Source organism: Motacilla alba, chromosome Z, assembly GCF_015832195.1.
Source record: "Motacilla alba alba isolate MOTALB_02 chromosome Z, Motacilla_alba_V1.0_pri, whole genome shotgun sequence".
Classification (NCBI taxonomy): domain Eukaryota; kingdom Metazoa; phylum Chordata; class Aves; order Passeriformes; family Motacillidae; genus Motacilla; species Motacilla alba.
Genome location: NC_052046.1, coordinates 20,921,952 through 20,939,614, shown reverse-complemented (window position 1 = coordinate 20,939,614; position 17,663 = coordinate 20,921,952). Strand labels below are relative to the sequence as shown.

Sequence of the window (17,663 nt, the reverse complement as noted above, 5' to 3'; positions counted from 1 at the left end):
ATCAACTCATGTTTGAAAAACAGAAGAAGTGTTCCCTGTTTTATTGGGGGTCTCCCCAATAAACGTCACAGCCTTAGAATAGTGTCAGAGAAAGTTTTTCCTTTACAAAGTTTCCTACCTGTTTTAGACAGGTGCAGGAACGGAAATCAGGTTATTTTTCCATTCCAAGATCAGGTATTTTGAATAAAAATGTGAATATCAATTTCACAGAATCATAGAGTAAGTTGTAGTTTGAAGAAAAAAAGGCATTTACTCCAACCCCAATTTAATTCAGAAGTCTCCAGGAAGCCAATATAAAACTTAGCAGACAAGTTTGATATGTTACCGCATTGAGATTTTCATAAGCACTTCAGAACATACCCATTAGTCTTCTGTGTTGAGTGTTGTATTAGCCATAGGCTGATCTGACTTAATTACTGCCTGATGAAGGAACTGGCTTCTACAAAAAGAAATTACAGTAAATCTTATTCTTTGGGAACAGATATAGAACATAACACTTTCATTTGTGGTTACAATATGGTTTAGTTTTTTCCTCCCTACACACATGGATATCCATTTGCTGTTAACATAACTGTACAATCATGCAGGCATTTCCACACATGAGTAACAGGAGACATTCTCCTGCACTTCAGTATCTTGGCTATTCAACACTGTACAACATACAAGCACACACACTAAAGAGTAAAAGAATTTAAAAGTCCATTCAATTGTCATAATTACCATCAGTACTGTTCTAAATCTAACTTTTAAATCACATGACTTTTTATCACCATGTATTTTTGGCTGTAATTACTGTACTTACAATCATCTACCTTGATCCAGGACTGCTGGTTTATGCAGAGAAAGGTCTCCCTCATGTGGAAATCTGCCTATCAACTGTAAAATAGAAACTGTCTTTTTCTTAATAAAGGTTCTATTGCTTAGATTTGCAGATTCATTTGGGGAAAGTATCACAGTATAATTTTTACAATGTTTTCATTCTTCAGAGCTATCATTACAGTATGAAAGAAAAAGCTATGTTAATAAGACAGAATCACAAGAATTTTAAACATGTATAAGAAGATGGCAAAATACTGAAAGCAAAAGAATGTAAGGGAAATCAATCTAGGCCAAAGTCACAAGTGTTGGAATAATCTTGTATCCATCAGGTTTCTCAGCTTTCCATTCTGGCCATACTGAATACTGTTCAAGATGTTCTCATACATGTGATTTCCATGTATTGCCTTTTCATGGCCCAGCAGAACTGTGGCCTAAAATTGTAACTCACTATAAGACTTAGATTTGACATCATTGTGTGGTCTGGCCAGACTACACAGTTAATCTGTTTTGGCTACAAATAGTTATGATTCCTCACATCTAACTGGTGCAGTTCAAAGGTAGAGTCCACTCAGATTTTCTATTTCAGAAACTAATTAAACTCATTTTTAACTCCCTAATTTCAATGCTGTAAAAGAAAAAAAAAAGGCAAAAAATAAAGAGAAACACTCACAAATTGTGAGAACAATCTCAATTTTAGGATTTTTTCCCCTAAAACAAATGGACAGCTTTGACCCAGAGTGAATGATATCAGTTTTCTTTTGCTGAAAAAATTCTCTTGAGTTGACCACCACATTGTCTTGTCTCATTGTTGAACAATAAACTATAGACTCCTACCATGTTTACAACTGTGGTTTAAATGTCTAAAATGTATTGGCTAGTAAATAAAATTTAGAAGCTGTTTATATTATGCCGCAATAATAAAACCACAGTAAGATACGATACCTAAGACAAGAAAAGTGCACTTGGATGAACAGCTTTATTTGGATGGTGTAGAGTTGGCTTGTAAGACTACTTTTTCCTGATTTTGCAGAAAAACTGCAGAATAATTCCTTGATTACTTTCACACTCTCACAGCTGAAATCATTAAATCTATTGCACTTTTTTGTAGCATCTCTTGCATGCCACACTGGAAAGAAACAGGAAAACTTTGAATTGGCTTTTATCATTCCCGTCAGGGATATCTTATTTCCTTCCTTCCTTATTTGTATCTCAAAATACTTAAGAAACCAACTGAAGCCATTATAATTGCTCAAGTACAATATTTCAATGCCCATGTTGATATAATTTGGAAAACAAAGACCTGGTTTGTGGTCATCAACAGAAAAAGTGGTGGAATAACTGAAGAAGTGACTGATTTTGGCTGATTTTTTTCCTTTTTGGTTATACTTTTTAATTATATAAATGGTACAAAATTTAACACACACCAGAATTAGGTCTAAAAGTATCACACAAAAATCTCTGCTGTAAAGGTATCTGGGGCGGGTTTTCAGTCTTGAAATTTGTCAGGCAGCTGGACTGAATTCAAACAATGACAAAATCAAACACACTTCCTAACCATTAGAGACACTGGTGAACCATCAATACAATAGAGAATAGAGAATAGGAATGAATATGTTTCCTTTATTGCTGGTTGTATTCTTTTTATCCCCTTCAGTTTTAAAATTAATTCACAAGACATAATTTAAGGGCATCTCTTAAAAGAAAAACATGGCAATAACTCCTCATATTGATTAGTATTAATTAGTATTATTTCATAAAAAAATTTAAAAATTACCATCCAATTTCCTCAGCTTCTGCACATCTCAGATTTTTTTCCCCTCATGTTGAATTTTGTAGTCCTATTAAGTTTTGTTTTAAAAGTCACATTTTTATTTATACAGTTTAAAAAATCATCAAAAAATGACCTAGTTTCCCTAGAGTGATACATAGTCAAAATGTGAAATACACTGACATTTCCAGCTGATTCTATTCTTATATGCCGTTACAAAAGAATCATAATGTCACTGAACACGTAATCCCTTACTCAATAGGAAAGCTCTCTGGCTTGGTTTACGCTCCAAGAAATTTTGTAGCATATCCATTCCATCCAAAGATCCTCCAGGTTTCAAAATGAGGTTTCTGTATTTCATCCCAGCCTGACAGAAAGTAAAGCAGAATGTCAGAACTTCTTATCTTGCCCACTGCCCTTTCTTCTGTATTTGTTGCATATTTAAAAATCTATTCATGATAAAACAACTTTCCTCCTTCCAGATTTTCCTAATATCAAATTAGGACATACCAGGATATGTCACAAGTATAATTTAGATCTGCTGGAAGAATTCAAGAGAGCAGAAATTTGACCAGTTCTAAAGAAATTATTTTCCTTGTGGTTTTACATTAGTTTTGAAGCTATAATCACAAGTTGTCTGAAGACATTCTATAAAGCATAACAAACACACAACCTCCTCAAAATCTTCAGTGAAGGATTACCCCTGTGAATGATAGGCAGGAAGAGGGAACCCAACATCCTTTCTCTAACTGATGATTTCTCTTTCTTTAACCTTTATTTGGATAACCCAGATGATATTTCAGAGATAAGATAGGCAATAGCATTGTGGAATGGCATGGCACTCACACCCATATAATATACACAGTTGTACATATCATACATACAAACACATCTAATACACCTATTATAGTATCTTAGAGAAAATGAAGCTTAACTCAGATTTTAATTTAAGGAAGAAACATTATTGCTTCCGAAAGAATGGATTCCTTAAAAAAATTACTGAAGTTTCTAAGAAAACAAGTAATGAGGAGTTTCTTAACAAGTTGTATTTTGAGGAACATATATATCTGGAGAATTCTAGGCTTCTGAGATATGACTACAAATGAGAAAATGTTATTTTGCATGTGCATTTCCCAAATGCTTCTGATATTGAAGAAGACAACGTTCTTCCTTTTAAGCAGTGTATATATACATATACACTTCTCCCACAGCTCAACAAGAATACATTGCTTCCTCAGGACTTGTTGGGGGTTAGGATTTTTCCTTTTGTTTCTTCCTCTCACGGAATTTTGTCCAAAATGTTGCTAGGAAACAGTAACTACCAATACTTAAGAAAACAAAAGATGTAGCTATGTGTCACAACAATCCATTGACCCTGGCTGGGGGCGGGTTACATCTGTCAACACAGAGAAAAGGTGAGGGGGGCCCAGAGGTTTGGGGCTGGGCTTCTGGTCAGTCTGGTTTCCAGGTTTGTGGGAGAAGGGAGCTGTTTGCTGTTTTCCCTGCTGCCTGACCACTTTGAGCTGAAACATTAGGACTGGCTCCTGCCGGACACTCTGCCCACCTCATGCTGCCACAGCCACTCCTGCGCGGTGAACTCCGAGACTCCTGTCTGCTGCAGTTTTCCTGTGCTTTAAGTCTGTTTAAGTATTTTTTTTTTTTGTTTCTCGGCCATTTGGTGGGGGGTCCGGAGCCAATGTGGGGGGTGTCCCCATATGGGCCACCTCTGCATGGGAGCCCCGTAATAGCGACCAGCTGCCGCTCAAGACTCCCCATCTCGGCCAAGCCGCCATTGCCGCGTGGTCGCCGAGCCCACGCCACAGCACCCCCTGCAGCCACGGGGGAATCACCGCACCCCCTGCCCTGCCGGGGGCCAGCAGCGCCCCTGCTGGCTGTGACCGGAACTGCACCGAGGGGAAATAGATTAAACTGCAGGGAGGAGACTTTATTTGGGTTTTCTGGTTTGTTTGCTCTTATTGTTTGTGTGCCTTGTTATACATACCAGTAAAGAACTGTTATTCCTTTTCCATGTCTTTGCCTGAAAGCCCCTTAATTTCAAATTTACAATAATTTGGAGAGAAGGGGGTCGTACTCTCCATTCCAAGGGAGGTTCCTGCCTTCCTTGGTGGAAGGCAGGTGGACACCTGTCTTTCAAACCAAGACATGATTGTACTGTCAAAACAAGCAAAGGTGTTTTTAAGTGATGGGCTTCCATGACTTAATTGAGCTACCATCTGCATTGTCTGAATTACAGCTGGAAAAATCTAAAATAAAATAAAAATAAGTTTAAAAAAATCACTGAAGCGTCGTTCACACTTCACTGTTTTTGTTTGTTTGCTGAACATCAGCAGCAAATGAATATATTGTTCCTTATAGTTTACAACTGTTTTTGAGTAAACTTGAGTCTTTGCTGTTGTCCCTTCAGAGCCAGAATACTGCTCAGTTCTAGGGAGACCAGAGTTTAGTTCAGATAATGTGCAAGGATTGAGGAGGTTGGCTACCAATTAAGTTAGAGTTAACTGTTTGTGGAAGAATTTTAATACATTCAATCTCTGAAATTAGGTTGTATAATTAGGTTATATACAGAAGGAGACAGAAGGAGAAGATTAATTCAAAAAGTAAGTAAGCCAAATTTGTATAAGGCCTAGTCATAATACCTTAACAATTTTCCTTGTCTGCTGTCCAGAAGACTAGTCTAAATCTAGATATGACAAAGTATGAGTAACTACAAAAAACATACTGGTATCTAGCATTTGTTTATAAAAAAATGTTTGTCTCATCCTGTGGGATGCTATCACACTTATTTGGGTTAAAAGATAACTAATTTGAAAAGACAGCTTTGAAGAGGGAGAGAAAAAATCTCCACAGCTATCCCTGAAGTTATATCAGCATTCACACCAAGTGTTTGTGTGCACATATGCCAGAGAGTGAGTGACACACATAAATAATCATCTTTCTGCCTCACCTTTTAGACTGGATAACAGGTTGCACAATAAAAGAGGCACTAGCTGCCTTTCAGCTATTCCACAAAAATATTTACTTTTAGCATAATTAATTTATTCTCAAAGCCTCCCATACACAGGCAAATAAAACAAAAATTCTCACCAAAAATCAGAATAAGAGACATCTCTCAGGGGAAGTAAAGGTAACTAAAAGAGCCATTTTGCCAAACTGTAGGATTTTGACTATACAGTCATTTAAATCAGACTTTTGAGACTAGAGAGTAAAACGGATGGAATAAAAGCATGATGGCACTGGAGGGATATGGGATATGCCAGAACAAAAAACTGACACAAAGTTCCACAAGTTTGGCCCCAGCACCCTTAACCATCTTTCCCAAATGCTAGCAGTTACAAAAGCCAGCAAGTTTCACCCCTCCTGAAATGCCACTTTTAAGATTCATATGAAAAACATTCCATCAAAAGTTATTTTATTTACTCATTTAACTTGACACTTCTTCTCTACTGCTCTTATTTATAAGTGACAATATTCCCAATGAATAAGCAGGTATGCTTATTCTCATATGTACCTGTCATGAATCCCTATCCCTTCAAGGTCAGTCTCAACCTCCAAACCCCATGTTGCTTCTTCTCTCAAACTGTGAAGTTGTCTGCTTTTCTTCATAAAACCCTTTTGGGTTTTGTTGGCCTAACCACTGCCTCAGTTTCACAGTCCTACCCCATCCCCATTCTCTTTCAACTCCCCTCTTTGTCCAAATCAAAATCCAATCTTGTTTATTGTCCTCATTCTCTAGAGGGATGGAAAGTTCTAGAAGTTCTGGTTGCTGTGATTAGTACAGGGAGGAAAGAAGGCATATTCCAGGAGAGGAAAAGGACAGCCATGCATTTTCTACTCTTTCCTTTATTTGTCTCTTGTATACTTCTATCAAAAGGAAGAACGAGTGCTGGCAGCTGAATCAAGAACACAGTTAAGAAGATCAGGAAACCCAAAAGGTCTTTCCCATGACAGAACTCATCTATCTCATCTGCAGCCCCTCAACTCAAGTCTAATACTATAATCTCTGAAAAATATCGCTAGAATTGGCAGGACTAACCACATCACTAATTATCCTTTTTCTCTACTGGAGGCGGAAGAGGCTGGAAAATTACTCTAGGGAAAAAAAATCCAGTAAATCTAGAACCTCTTAATGATTTAGACTTCAAAATGACCTGGAATTTAAACTGAAGATGAAACAACTTTCACATTACTCTGTGTTGTGACAGAGAAAGCTCAAAATAAATTCAGTTTTCTAAACAGTAAGTAACTACATAAAAGGGCCACATAGTTGAGGTACGCAAAATGTAATGGAAATGTAAAAGAAAAAGAGCACCACTATCATACAGGTTTCACAGCAGATGAATATGCATCTCTTCTTACAATGGAGGAATGGTTTTTTTACTCAGAGGAAGGCAACACAATATCTCCAAAGTACTACAGTATTAAATATATGGTGATGTAAGAATTGCATTAAAATTCAAGTACTCTTGGAAATTTTAAGATGGGTTTTCTTAAAGTTACTTTTACATCTTTTTTGTTGTTGATCTGAACTCAACAGATACAGAAGTAGTACTTGAGACGTTATACTTAGGGATCATGATGGCAATAAATGTGGTTTCAGAGGCAAAGTGCGACAGCAGAGTTTATCAAAAAGTATTCATCACCTACCTTTGGATTCATTATTCCTTCCTGCTTAAAGCAGCTATAAAAGATATCCATGGAAAACACTTCACTCCACAGGTACCCATAGTATTGACCATCATAACCACCTGCCAAATGTCCAAAAGTAGCGGGCATGTTTGTTCCTTGAAAAGCAGATTAACATCAAGTTATTGAAATCAAATTCAGTTATTTCTTTGATGCATACAGTACTTCAGCAATAAATTAATAAGGAATTTATATCAACTATTTTGAAACTTTTAGCATAAAGGGTCTGAATATGCCTCAAATTATTGAATATAGTCTGTTGATAACAAAGGAAACTCAATTTCCCATTTTAGGCTACTTGTACATTCAACACAGATGTGACAAAACATCTGAAGTGGAATTCACATCCTGTCACTCTAAAATCTATCCTGCAAAAGGGTAAGTTTTATATTTACCTTCAGAATCTTCCTTCAGAAGAGATCATTAAGATCATCCTACATTTAAAACTAATTATTTCAGCTTCATAAAGTAGATTATTCCATAAACAGCCCTGGTTTTTGTATGCACGCCAGGCATTACTGGGAAAGAAGGGCATGTTAAATCGAACTATTTGGCCATGCTGTATAAAAACTTCATACTGACATACCTGGAGTGGCAGGAATTCCTAGAATCTCCATACAGTATTTAGCATATTCATCTGCTGGGTCAACAGACAGCTTTGTATGCAGTGCCTGGTCAACTTTGCTCAAAACAATCTGACGGAGGGTTAGAAGGCCTAATTGGGTAAAAACATTTAATTAACCAGCATCAAAATATATGGAGTTTCATTTGCATCTTTCCTTCAAAGATCTCAACATGCATACTAAACTATTAGAATTTTTGAGTTGTATCATTTCTATCTGAGTTACTGCACTTACAAAGAGTTGAGAAGCATAGTTTTAATAAAGGAATTATCATGCTAAGCCCCCCTCTTTTGAATACTACTTTCCTCATAGATCAAAACTAAAATAAAGCAGTTCTTTTAAAAGCACATTTTATTTTAGCTGTTTTTAAGAAGCTAGAAGATATGAACCTTTACTCAGACAAAATGCTTATGCAGCTAGAGTCTGTGCAAGCTACAAGGACAAAGACTTTTTGTTTGGGATAGGAAAGCAGTACAAAATAAACAGGAGTAGCTTAAGGATGAATTGGTAGCATAAATGGGAAGCTCTGATTACAAGAACAGAGAGGTGGGAGTGATAGAATAATAATGACATGATAGGTAATGACCTGTGATTACAGTCTTAGTTTGGAGATATGTATAAGGTCTACAACAATGCTGTCTGGGATATGTTATGTCTGTTCAGTAAATTTGCAAGTAAGTTTCATATCTGTTAAGTGTCTCATGCAAATCAAATATAGACAATGCATGCAAATCAAATGTAGATGACACATGTGGCTATACTGTGTCTTGCACAGTGCCTGTTCTGGAGTACATTTAAGATTAAAAAACCACAAAAGCCACACCTGACTACACCAGACTACCCTCCTCCACCTACCACACACACCCCACCGATTTTAAAAGAAAAAAGCTTACAGGTAAAAATTTACATGGATTGGAAAGGTATTTTAGTCCTGGAGGTGACTTGGAAAATCAGAGCTGCTACTGTTCCTGTAAAGAATTCTGTCTGTCATCATAGCCTCTTTTAGTGGGGTTCCCACACAAATAAACCCAGAAAGACGGTGGTAAGTGTATGCACAGAAGAAATTTAATAGGCTCCTTATGTTTGTCAGCTTCTTAAATTACATACTTTTATACATATACTATGGGGGGAAAACACAGAGAGATACCTGTATTAGCAAGTCTAGAGGCAGCAAGTTTCTCCAGGAGAGCATCTCCAACATGGGTTGCATCTTTATAATGTCTTGACATCTGTTGTAGTGGCTCTTTTTCCCACACCCAGTTCTCAAACATTTGTGAAGGTACCTCTACAAAGTCTGTTTCCACATTAGTTCCACTAAACCTTGCAAAATCAGTCTAGGAAAAGAAAAGACATTTAATTAAATTAAAATAGAAGCAAAGATTTTTAGCAGAATATATTTCAGATGTCAAATTTTCAGTTTAAATCACAGGAAAAGGAATTAATTTGAAAATAAGAAGAAGAAGAAGAAGCAGAAGAAAAAGAAGAAATTTAAAGAAAGGAGGAAAAAATCAGACATAAGACTATTATCAAGGAGTAAAGTAGAGTATTGGGTAGTTATATATTGCATTATCTATTGGTACATAACAGTACTTCCATTTTTTTAGTATTAGTGATTTTTACCTTTAAGGTTATAACAGCAATATAAACATTTCTATGTTGTCCTGTGACAAGGATATAATTTGCAAATTATTATAGATTTTTGTTGTGTTACCCCAAAGTAAAATAATAAACTCCAACTATGCACTTTATAAAGTTTATTGTATTGCAGTCTACCCCACTGGCTCACAGATTTTACTTAACCAACTTATTCTATTAAGCTTTGCCCTATTTGTCATCATTTGTAATATATGTGGTTAACATACAGAACAACTTTTTTAGCCAGTAATAGATAGACCAACATAAATAAATCCTAGCAACCTCACCCATGAAAAGTTTTCAAATTTGACACTTGGATAAAAGAATCTTTCTTCTGAAAGCCAAACAAACTAGAACTTTTTTTTTAAATTTTAGTATCAGCAATAACTTCATGTTTAAGAAGCTCCTCCAATACCAATTTTGAAGAAAAGTTAGTATAGTTAAGAATCTTCACTAAAATATACTCTAAATCCAAGTATTTCTAGGAAGTCACCTCTGAAAGACAATTGTTCAAATGCAGATAAATTATTTCATTTCATAGAATCATAGCATCATAAAGGCTGGAAAATATTTTTAAGATTATCAAATACAACCATCAACCCAGCATCATCCTCCTGTTTAGCATTAAGCTGTTAACCTATGTCCTGAAGTACCTATTCACACATTTTTTGAATGCTTCCAGGGATCCTGGCTCCCCATTTCCCTGGGCAAACAACTTCAAAGATTTTTCAACTCTTTCAGAGAAAAAAAAAATTACCAATATCCAATCTAAACCTTTCCAGGTGCAACTTCAGCCATTTCCTCTTGTCTTGTCATTGATTGCCTGTGTGAAGAAGCTGGCCCCCACCTGGCTACAGTCTCTTTTCAGGCAGTTGTAAAGAGCAATAAGGTCCCCCTGATCCTCCTTTTCTCCAGGCTAAACACCCCCAGCTCCTTCAGCCCCTCCTCACAGGACTTGTGCTCCTGACCCTTCCACAGGTCTGTTGTCCCTCTCTGGAGTCTCTCCAACACCTCAGTGTCCTTCCTGACCTGAGGGCCCAGAACCTGGCATAGCACTCGAGGTGTGGCCTCACCAGTGCCCAGCACAGGGGGACAATCCCTGCCCTGGCCCTGCTGGCCACACCATTGCTGATCCAGGCCAGGATGCCATTGGCCTTCTTGGCCACCTGGGCACACCCTGGCTCATGTTCAGCTGCTGTCACCAGCACCCCCAGGTCCCTTCCAGCCACTCTGTCCCAGCCTGTGGCACTGCCTGGGGTTGTTGTGACCCAAGGGCAGGACCCAGCACTGGGCCTCGTTGAACCTCACAGCACTGGCCTCAGCCCATGATCCAGCCTGTCCAGATCACTTTGCAGAGCCTTCCTTCCATCACTCCACCCTTGTCTCGTAATAAGTCTACCTCCTCTTGCCAGCCCAATTTTATTTTTTTTTATTCTCATCAACATACTAACAAAACATTCTAATTGCTAAAAGAAAAAGAATTGTCTGTTGTCCTCTCTAGGAGCTGTTGATATTCTTACAGTCCATCCTCTGCTGGGAAATAGATCCTTACAGGATTATAGGCTTTTGAACTTAGTTTCTTGCAGGGTTACCAAAAAAATATGTATAATACAGGACATAAAATTGAACTGACATCTGTGTCACATGCATCTGTGTGACTTCCTCTCATGTCTTCAGAAGAACAACACAAAAGGAGCAAAACTTTCCTCTACTCTTGCAGGCTGCTCAAATCCATAGTTGTAGGCCGGCCCTTCTTACTGTCCTTTCTGAACAGCAGCTCTGAAGAAAAGCTAGGAAGCACCAGCTTCAGGGAAGAAATAATGATAGAAGTGGCTAGAGCAAAAAGCAAGTGGCCTTCAGATATCTTCATTTACCCATACCCAAGTGCACTCTACTAACAAAAAACATCAAGACATTTGGTTCAAGTTACTCCAGGAGTGCTCCCTGAACAACACCAACAAATTCCCTCCCTGCCCTGATCTCACTCTTCAACACTATATCTCACTTTTCCAGTATATTACATAATCAGACCTTTACCAGCAGCTCACAAATCCCTCCCAGTCTCATCCTTGTGTAGCATTTAACTGCAAAGTCTTAACATGCTTAAACAAATCATCATATGAAACAAGACAGTGCTTTGTACACACGAATTCCAGAGGACAGGATGTTCTTAAGTGGGACTAGCAAGTTTGCACACATGCAAATAGCTATTTACGTACAATACAGGAGAAGTGAGCATGGCAGCTGGGCACACAGAAAACACCAGAGCAGTGCGAGAGACAACTGGAATGCAGGCCTCTGATCTGTGTGCAATTCCAGAGCAACTGAAGTATATATGCATTGGAATTGTTGGCTTTGGCTTCCCTGAAAGGACTCCAAAACACTGAGGCACATCTTACTGGCTGTCAAAATGTTGCAGTCAGTGTTGTACTGTTTTATACCAATGCCAAATGTGTTACACTTATAAACACCTTCTATGTTGCCTAGGTTTTATTCTTCAGTTTTTGATATCAGAATCACCTATCATAGGCTTGATAAAATAATAATTATATTTTTACCTTTAAGATGATTGAAAAATATCTAAGCAATTATTAACTCTGGATTTAATATATGGATTTCTGTGATGATGTTGCTTCTTTATTCTGCAGTCCTAGTCTCTAGGATTATGGTCAAGAATTAAAATCTAATGTAGGCAATGTTTCCTTGACTTTATTATTTTGTATTTGTTTATACAGAAGACGAAGGAAGTGCTACACAAAATCTGAATTTGTAATTAACTATGTGAATTTTTTAGTGTGTGAATACTGACACTCATCTCTTTTTGAAATATAAAATTTTCATTAGGTGAATAATAAATTTATCATCTGGCAGTATCAATTTTACATGTAAGTAAAAATGAAAACAGAAATTTGACAACTTTATTGGTACCTTGATGGAAAATCTGAAACTACCTTCAGTTCTTTCTGGTCACTGCAATAAACCTAACCTGTCAGATAGGAAAAAGTAAAATAGCTTAGGTGAGACCTGTTTTACGCTTGTGATGTCAAGAGTGATAGGTCTCAACAGTACTAAATGCTAAAATGATGCAGGTCAACTAACTTCAGAAATTATTTTCATTCCTAGGTATAGCAGCATTGTTTTGTTTCTAACACCTGGTTTCTCATGCCATACCTCTACAAAACCAGAAGTAATAAAAAGCCATCTAACAAAGACATGACTGAGCATCTTCTTCACTTTACCTGTACCTGTGATGAGTAAATAGACTCCTGCATGATGCATATGCAAAAGTACATGTTCCTACAGAAATGTTTTTCATAAAAAGGCATATTTATTGCTTCAGTTTTAAATAAATATTAAAACTAAAACCGACCTGATGCTCCAAAAAAATAACCAGAACTCTGCATACGTGCTTTACTAAAACTAAAAACCACCAAAACAGAACTATACCTTGCTTTGAGACAGTTGAGAAAGAAATAAGTCTTACACTGGAGTAGAAACATCACTAACCTGTGCACATATCTGATGCATTACGTGACCAAATTCATGGAAGTAAGTCTTGACTTCATCATGTCGCAGCAATGATGGTTGATCCGATGCTGGCTTTGTGAAGTTGGTTACCAGAGCAGCTACAGACATCAATCTGCTGCCGTCAGAGAGAAGACAGCTGGGTTGTAGACCAAAGCAGGCTGCATGCCCATACTTTCCCTCTCTGCGTAAGAAAAGACATCAGATGCTATCTTCAAACCACAAGCCTGCTCACCAGAATGGTGAAGCCCATTCAAGAAGAATGAATATCTTTAAATATCTTTCAAATATTTACTTCCAAATGCATTTAATTTTAATTAAACAAGCAGCAACTCATTAAGACAAATTCCATTTTAAACATGTAAGCAAAACCCTAAGTCATTACCTGGGGTAAAGATCCAAATAGAACTGCCCCAGCATTTCTCCTGTTGATTTATCCTTTACTGTATAAAGAGTAACACTGTCATGCCAAACATGAGCACTTTCTATTTGCTCAAATTCAAGTCCAAGCAGCTTCTGGTAAATATTCAGTAAGCCTTCTGTAACAGCCTCAATTGGGAAGTACTCCTTCAGTTTTTCCTGATCTATGGAGTACTTCAGCTCTTCAGTTTTGCTCATATAATAATGAAGATCCCATGCATTGATTCTTCCATCATAATCAAAGTTTCTTTCTTTACATTCCTTCTTCTTCAGATCTAGAATGAATTGTCTTTCTTCCTCAACCAAAGGCTTTAGCTTTTTACTCAAATCATCTGAAAGAAAGATTGGCTTAGAGTCAACTTCCATGTTCCTTATCTGTTCCAATAAAATGCACTCAACATTTCAAGCACACACTCCAGAAGTGGGTGTTTCCCATTCATTCACCACCAACATGCAACATCTGCTTTCTTGTCCTAAATGCTATAAATGATACAGTAGGTTCCATAGAGGCCAAAGAATGGTGTGAAGGGTTTAGGTGAATTTAAACTTTTTCCAAGACATCATAATCGAAAAGTAACACTAGATACTTATGCTTTAATCCTTTGATTTTATGCCATGTAATCTCACTATTCCTCATACATTTCTTCAGCAACAGTCAAAGACTAGAACTATTGTTATTTACAGGAAGGAAGTGCAACACAAAATTCAATACTTCTAGCTAAAGTCCTATAAAAAATCCAAGAGACCCAAGAATTCTTGCCTATAGGATGGCTGACTTCTACACTAGCAAAGCTTCTGGATATTGAAGTCTATGATTCAAATTATTTCCAATATACTTTCCTTGGAAGCAGACATTGAATATAAAATACTTAAGCTTACTGACACTTCCATACAGTACCTTCTGAACTCATTCTCTTGTAAGAATTTCTGGTTTATCAGAAACTTTTTTCATCATTAAGAATTCACAGTAATGTTCATTGTTAATACCTACAGTGTAAAATTTGGGAATTGCCACTCCTGCTTCTAGGAAGGCTGTAACACATTAAATGGATTTGCATGACTGAAATACTGTTTGCAGCTTTTACTGTGCTAAATTCAGAATATGTCATAGGAGTGAATGCTCTTCTTTCCTAGATGTAAGATCAGCTTATGAACATTTGATTCAAAACATGATTAGATAGGAATAAAGTAGAGGAAAACATACTGTCATGCTTGTAGCTGAGGATATATCAAAATAACTGAATAAAAAGTGACAATTAATTTGATGCGTGTTCTCCCTCTGTGAGAATTACCATGAAGCATGATAGGCTAACTTATGTGTGTCAGCTTCACAATAAATGGAAAAACACAGTATTACAATAATACAATGGACAAAGAAAGTCTAAAATACTTCAAGTACACTTAATAACCTTAACATTTAATAATAAATCAAAATCAAGTATTCCTTAATTGTCAAGTACACTGGAAACTGGTATTGCCAAATATGGATCTGATCTCATGAATGAGCACTTCAGGAGAAATGCAACAGAATTATGGGTTTAGAAAGTGGAGCATTTGAACCTCTTTACTGAAGCGTAAACACCCCACTACCAGCAAACATACCTTATTTTTCTACTAATTTCTTTGGGGAGGTTACTTCTATGATACATCAGTATACACTCCTAAATGGTGTTAGGACACAGTAATAAAGGAACACATATTCAGTGGAGAATACCAGAGAGCAGAGGTTAACTCTACATCCAAGAGTCCACTGACATTGACAGGAAGACTCTAAATTCATTCATAAACTGCTGTGTTTAAAATTTTCAAGATACCTCTGTTTTCAGATCAAATTCCACTACAGGGCTTTTAAATTCCAGATGTAATCCATCACTCTGGATATAATTTTTAATTCAGCTCATGCAAGTTGCATAATTTCATACAGTAAAGTTTCATACTTAATGCAGCTGTACCAGAAAAAGACACCAAGGCTACAGATTCACAAAAAATTGGGAATGAAAAGCTGCAGTTCTGATGCAGCTTCTTGAACTGATAAAATTGCTTAAGCTGCACATGTTACTCTGGTTCTAAATTAGGATAACTTAGAACTTCTGGTTCTAAATTAGGGTAACTGCATTTCAGGGCAGATAAAGGTTTAATCACTTGCTTACACTGGCTGTCACAAAGAATTTGTGACAACCAATATAAGCAAGTGATTAAACCTTAATATTCTCACAATTTGCCTTGTGCTTCCTGATTTGGAACAACTTCATTTATGTAGCTATAATTTAAAAAATATGTATGTATGTCAGAACAGAGGCAGCAGAATTCCTCTTCTGGCTAAACGTCATGGGTGCTGTGACCCACTTATGTATTTAAATTCATCTTGGCTGAGGGGACATGTTACTACATTAAATATACAAGTATTGCTTATAAATATGAACAAACCTAAGAAGGTTGCTACGTTATCTGTGCTCTTGGCAGTGTTTACCTCCAGGACAAAGTTGGCATGTGTGTTATAACCAAGAAGCTCTGCTACTTTTGCCCTTAGTGGGAGCAACTGCTGCAGAATTTTTGTGTTCTCCTAAAAAAGAAAGTAGGCAAATTTGTAATATGAAACCAGAAAACACATGTTAACAAAACAATTATCTCAATAATATCTGTAATCCTAAAAAATAAAAAATATTTCAAATTAAACACTTTCAGATTAAAATATAATACAACCTAAGTTTAGCTAGATTCTTCTCATAGAAGAATCTAGCTTCTCATGGAAGAACTAGAATACTTCTCAGTGTTTGAAGGTAGCTGGTTTTCTAGTTGACCTGATTCATTACACTCCTTATTATTACAACTTATATTTTTTATTTAATCAAAATATACATAATTTTCTTTCAGATTGTGAAGAGCTTATTTCCTTTATTAACCATTTAAATGTGAAAGACAATAAGGAAATTGCTGGCAGCAGGTTCAATTGCTTGTTAGTGATGAAGACAGATTGCTAATTATTGTGCCAACATTCAAAGCTGGTTTGCAAATTTTTCTCTTCTGCCACTCTAACAATAGCAGTCAGAGAAAGATCTGAAACAGAAAACCTCGAAACTTGACTTAATTGTCTTAAAGAATCCTCAAGAACCTGAAAACATAACTGTGTAAACCTGTAGTCCTGGAAAAGTGAGATTTGTCGGGGGAAAAAAAAAATTAAATATTAGATTCAAAGACTGTCACACAGTTTATCAAGAAATCTCTTTATGCATGTTGACTTGCTACGTGTTCAGTTCCTGATGCCATTTTATCTTGTACTCATCACATTTCTAAGCATTTCAAGCACAAAATCTCAACTCTGCTTTGTTCTCTAATGCATGGTTGGTACAATTGTCTGAATGACATATCCTCTATCTTTCAATACTTTTTTTATTTTGTACCGGTCTAATTGTGCACATATGCAATCTGTTGATCTCACATTTAATCATCTGTATTTATAATTAAAACCTGTGCTTAAATAACCCCTCTCTATTCTGAAAAATCTCAAAGGACTACAGAAGCCACAATCAGACATCCTTTTCTGTGAGAAAAATGTTCATAAGCATCTGGAGAACACTGTAGGAGAATTTCACAGAACATCAAAATCCCACTTCTTTTAACAGAACCACTTGAACACTAAGATACGTACAAATATGCACACAGAGGCAGACTGTCAACTTCTAAGGTCTCAGAATGATATCAGAATAAATTGGAGCAAGGCACTGTTAAAGACCACGCTGGTATGTTTTGATTTCAAAATACTCTACAATGTATTTTGAGCAAAGCTCAAAACTAACATTTGAATGTCTCACTCAATTTTTCAACTCTGTCACTGCACTGTAGAACAGCCAGCACACAACATACCTCTTTGCATCTCGAGTTAAATGCAGATTCCATTTTTCTCCTGGTTTCTGAAATGCAGCACTTCTTCATAACAGGAAAATAGTGGGGATACTTTAAGGTAACTTTATATTTGTCTTTCTCAGTCTTCTCTAAACTGTTAATAAAGTCATCAGGAAGGCCAGCTATAGAACACAATTTAATAAACAATGTTTACCAAAATTATCTACTCCCCCCTGTTTTTGTGAGCCTGTTGCATTTGTTTTGCTGCAATCCACTTTGAGCTCAGAAATCTCCACAAATATATACCACTTTTTTTACAATTTCCT

General features: G+C 36.7%; 1 protein-coding gene across 3 annotated transcripts in view; it reads right to left on the bottom strand.

Moving 5' to 3' along the window:
- Positions 1–502: 502 nt before the first annotated feature.
- NLN (neurolysin) overlaps positions 503–17,663 on the bottom strand; it is a 38,550-nt gene continuing 21,389 nt past the window's right edge. For all 3 annotated transcript variants that reach the window (XM_038124331.1, XM_038124333.1, XM_038124332.1), the window contains exons 6-13: positions 17,359–17,519; positions 15,922–16,057; positions 13,460–13,826; positions 13,057–13,258; positions 9,062–9,248; positions 7,878–8,006; positions 7,253–7,389; positions 503–2,954 (exon numbers count right to left, since the gene is read on the bottom strand). In XM_038124331.1, the coding sequence (XP_037980259.1) occupies positions 2,820–2,954; positions 7,253–7,389; positions 7,878–8,006; positions 9,062–9,248; positions 13,057–13,258; positions 13,460–13,826; positions 15,922–16,057; positions 17,359–17,519 (1,454 nt within the window). In that variant the 3' untranslated portion in view covers positions 503–2,819. The remainder of the gene's footprint in view (positions 2,955–7,252; positions 7,390–7,877; positions 8,007–9,061; positions 9,249–13,056; positions 13,259–13,459; positions 13,827–15,921; positions 16,058–17,358; positions 17,520–17,663) is intronic.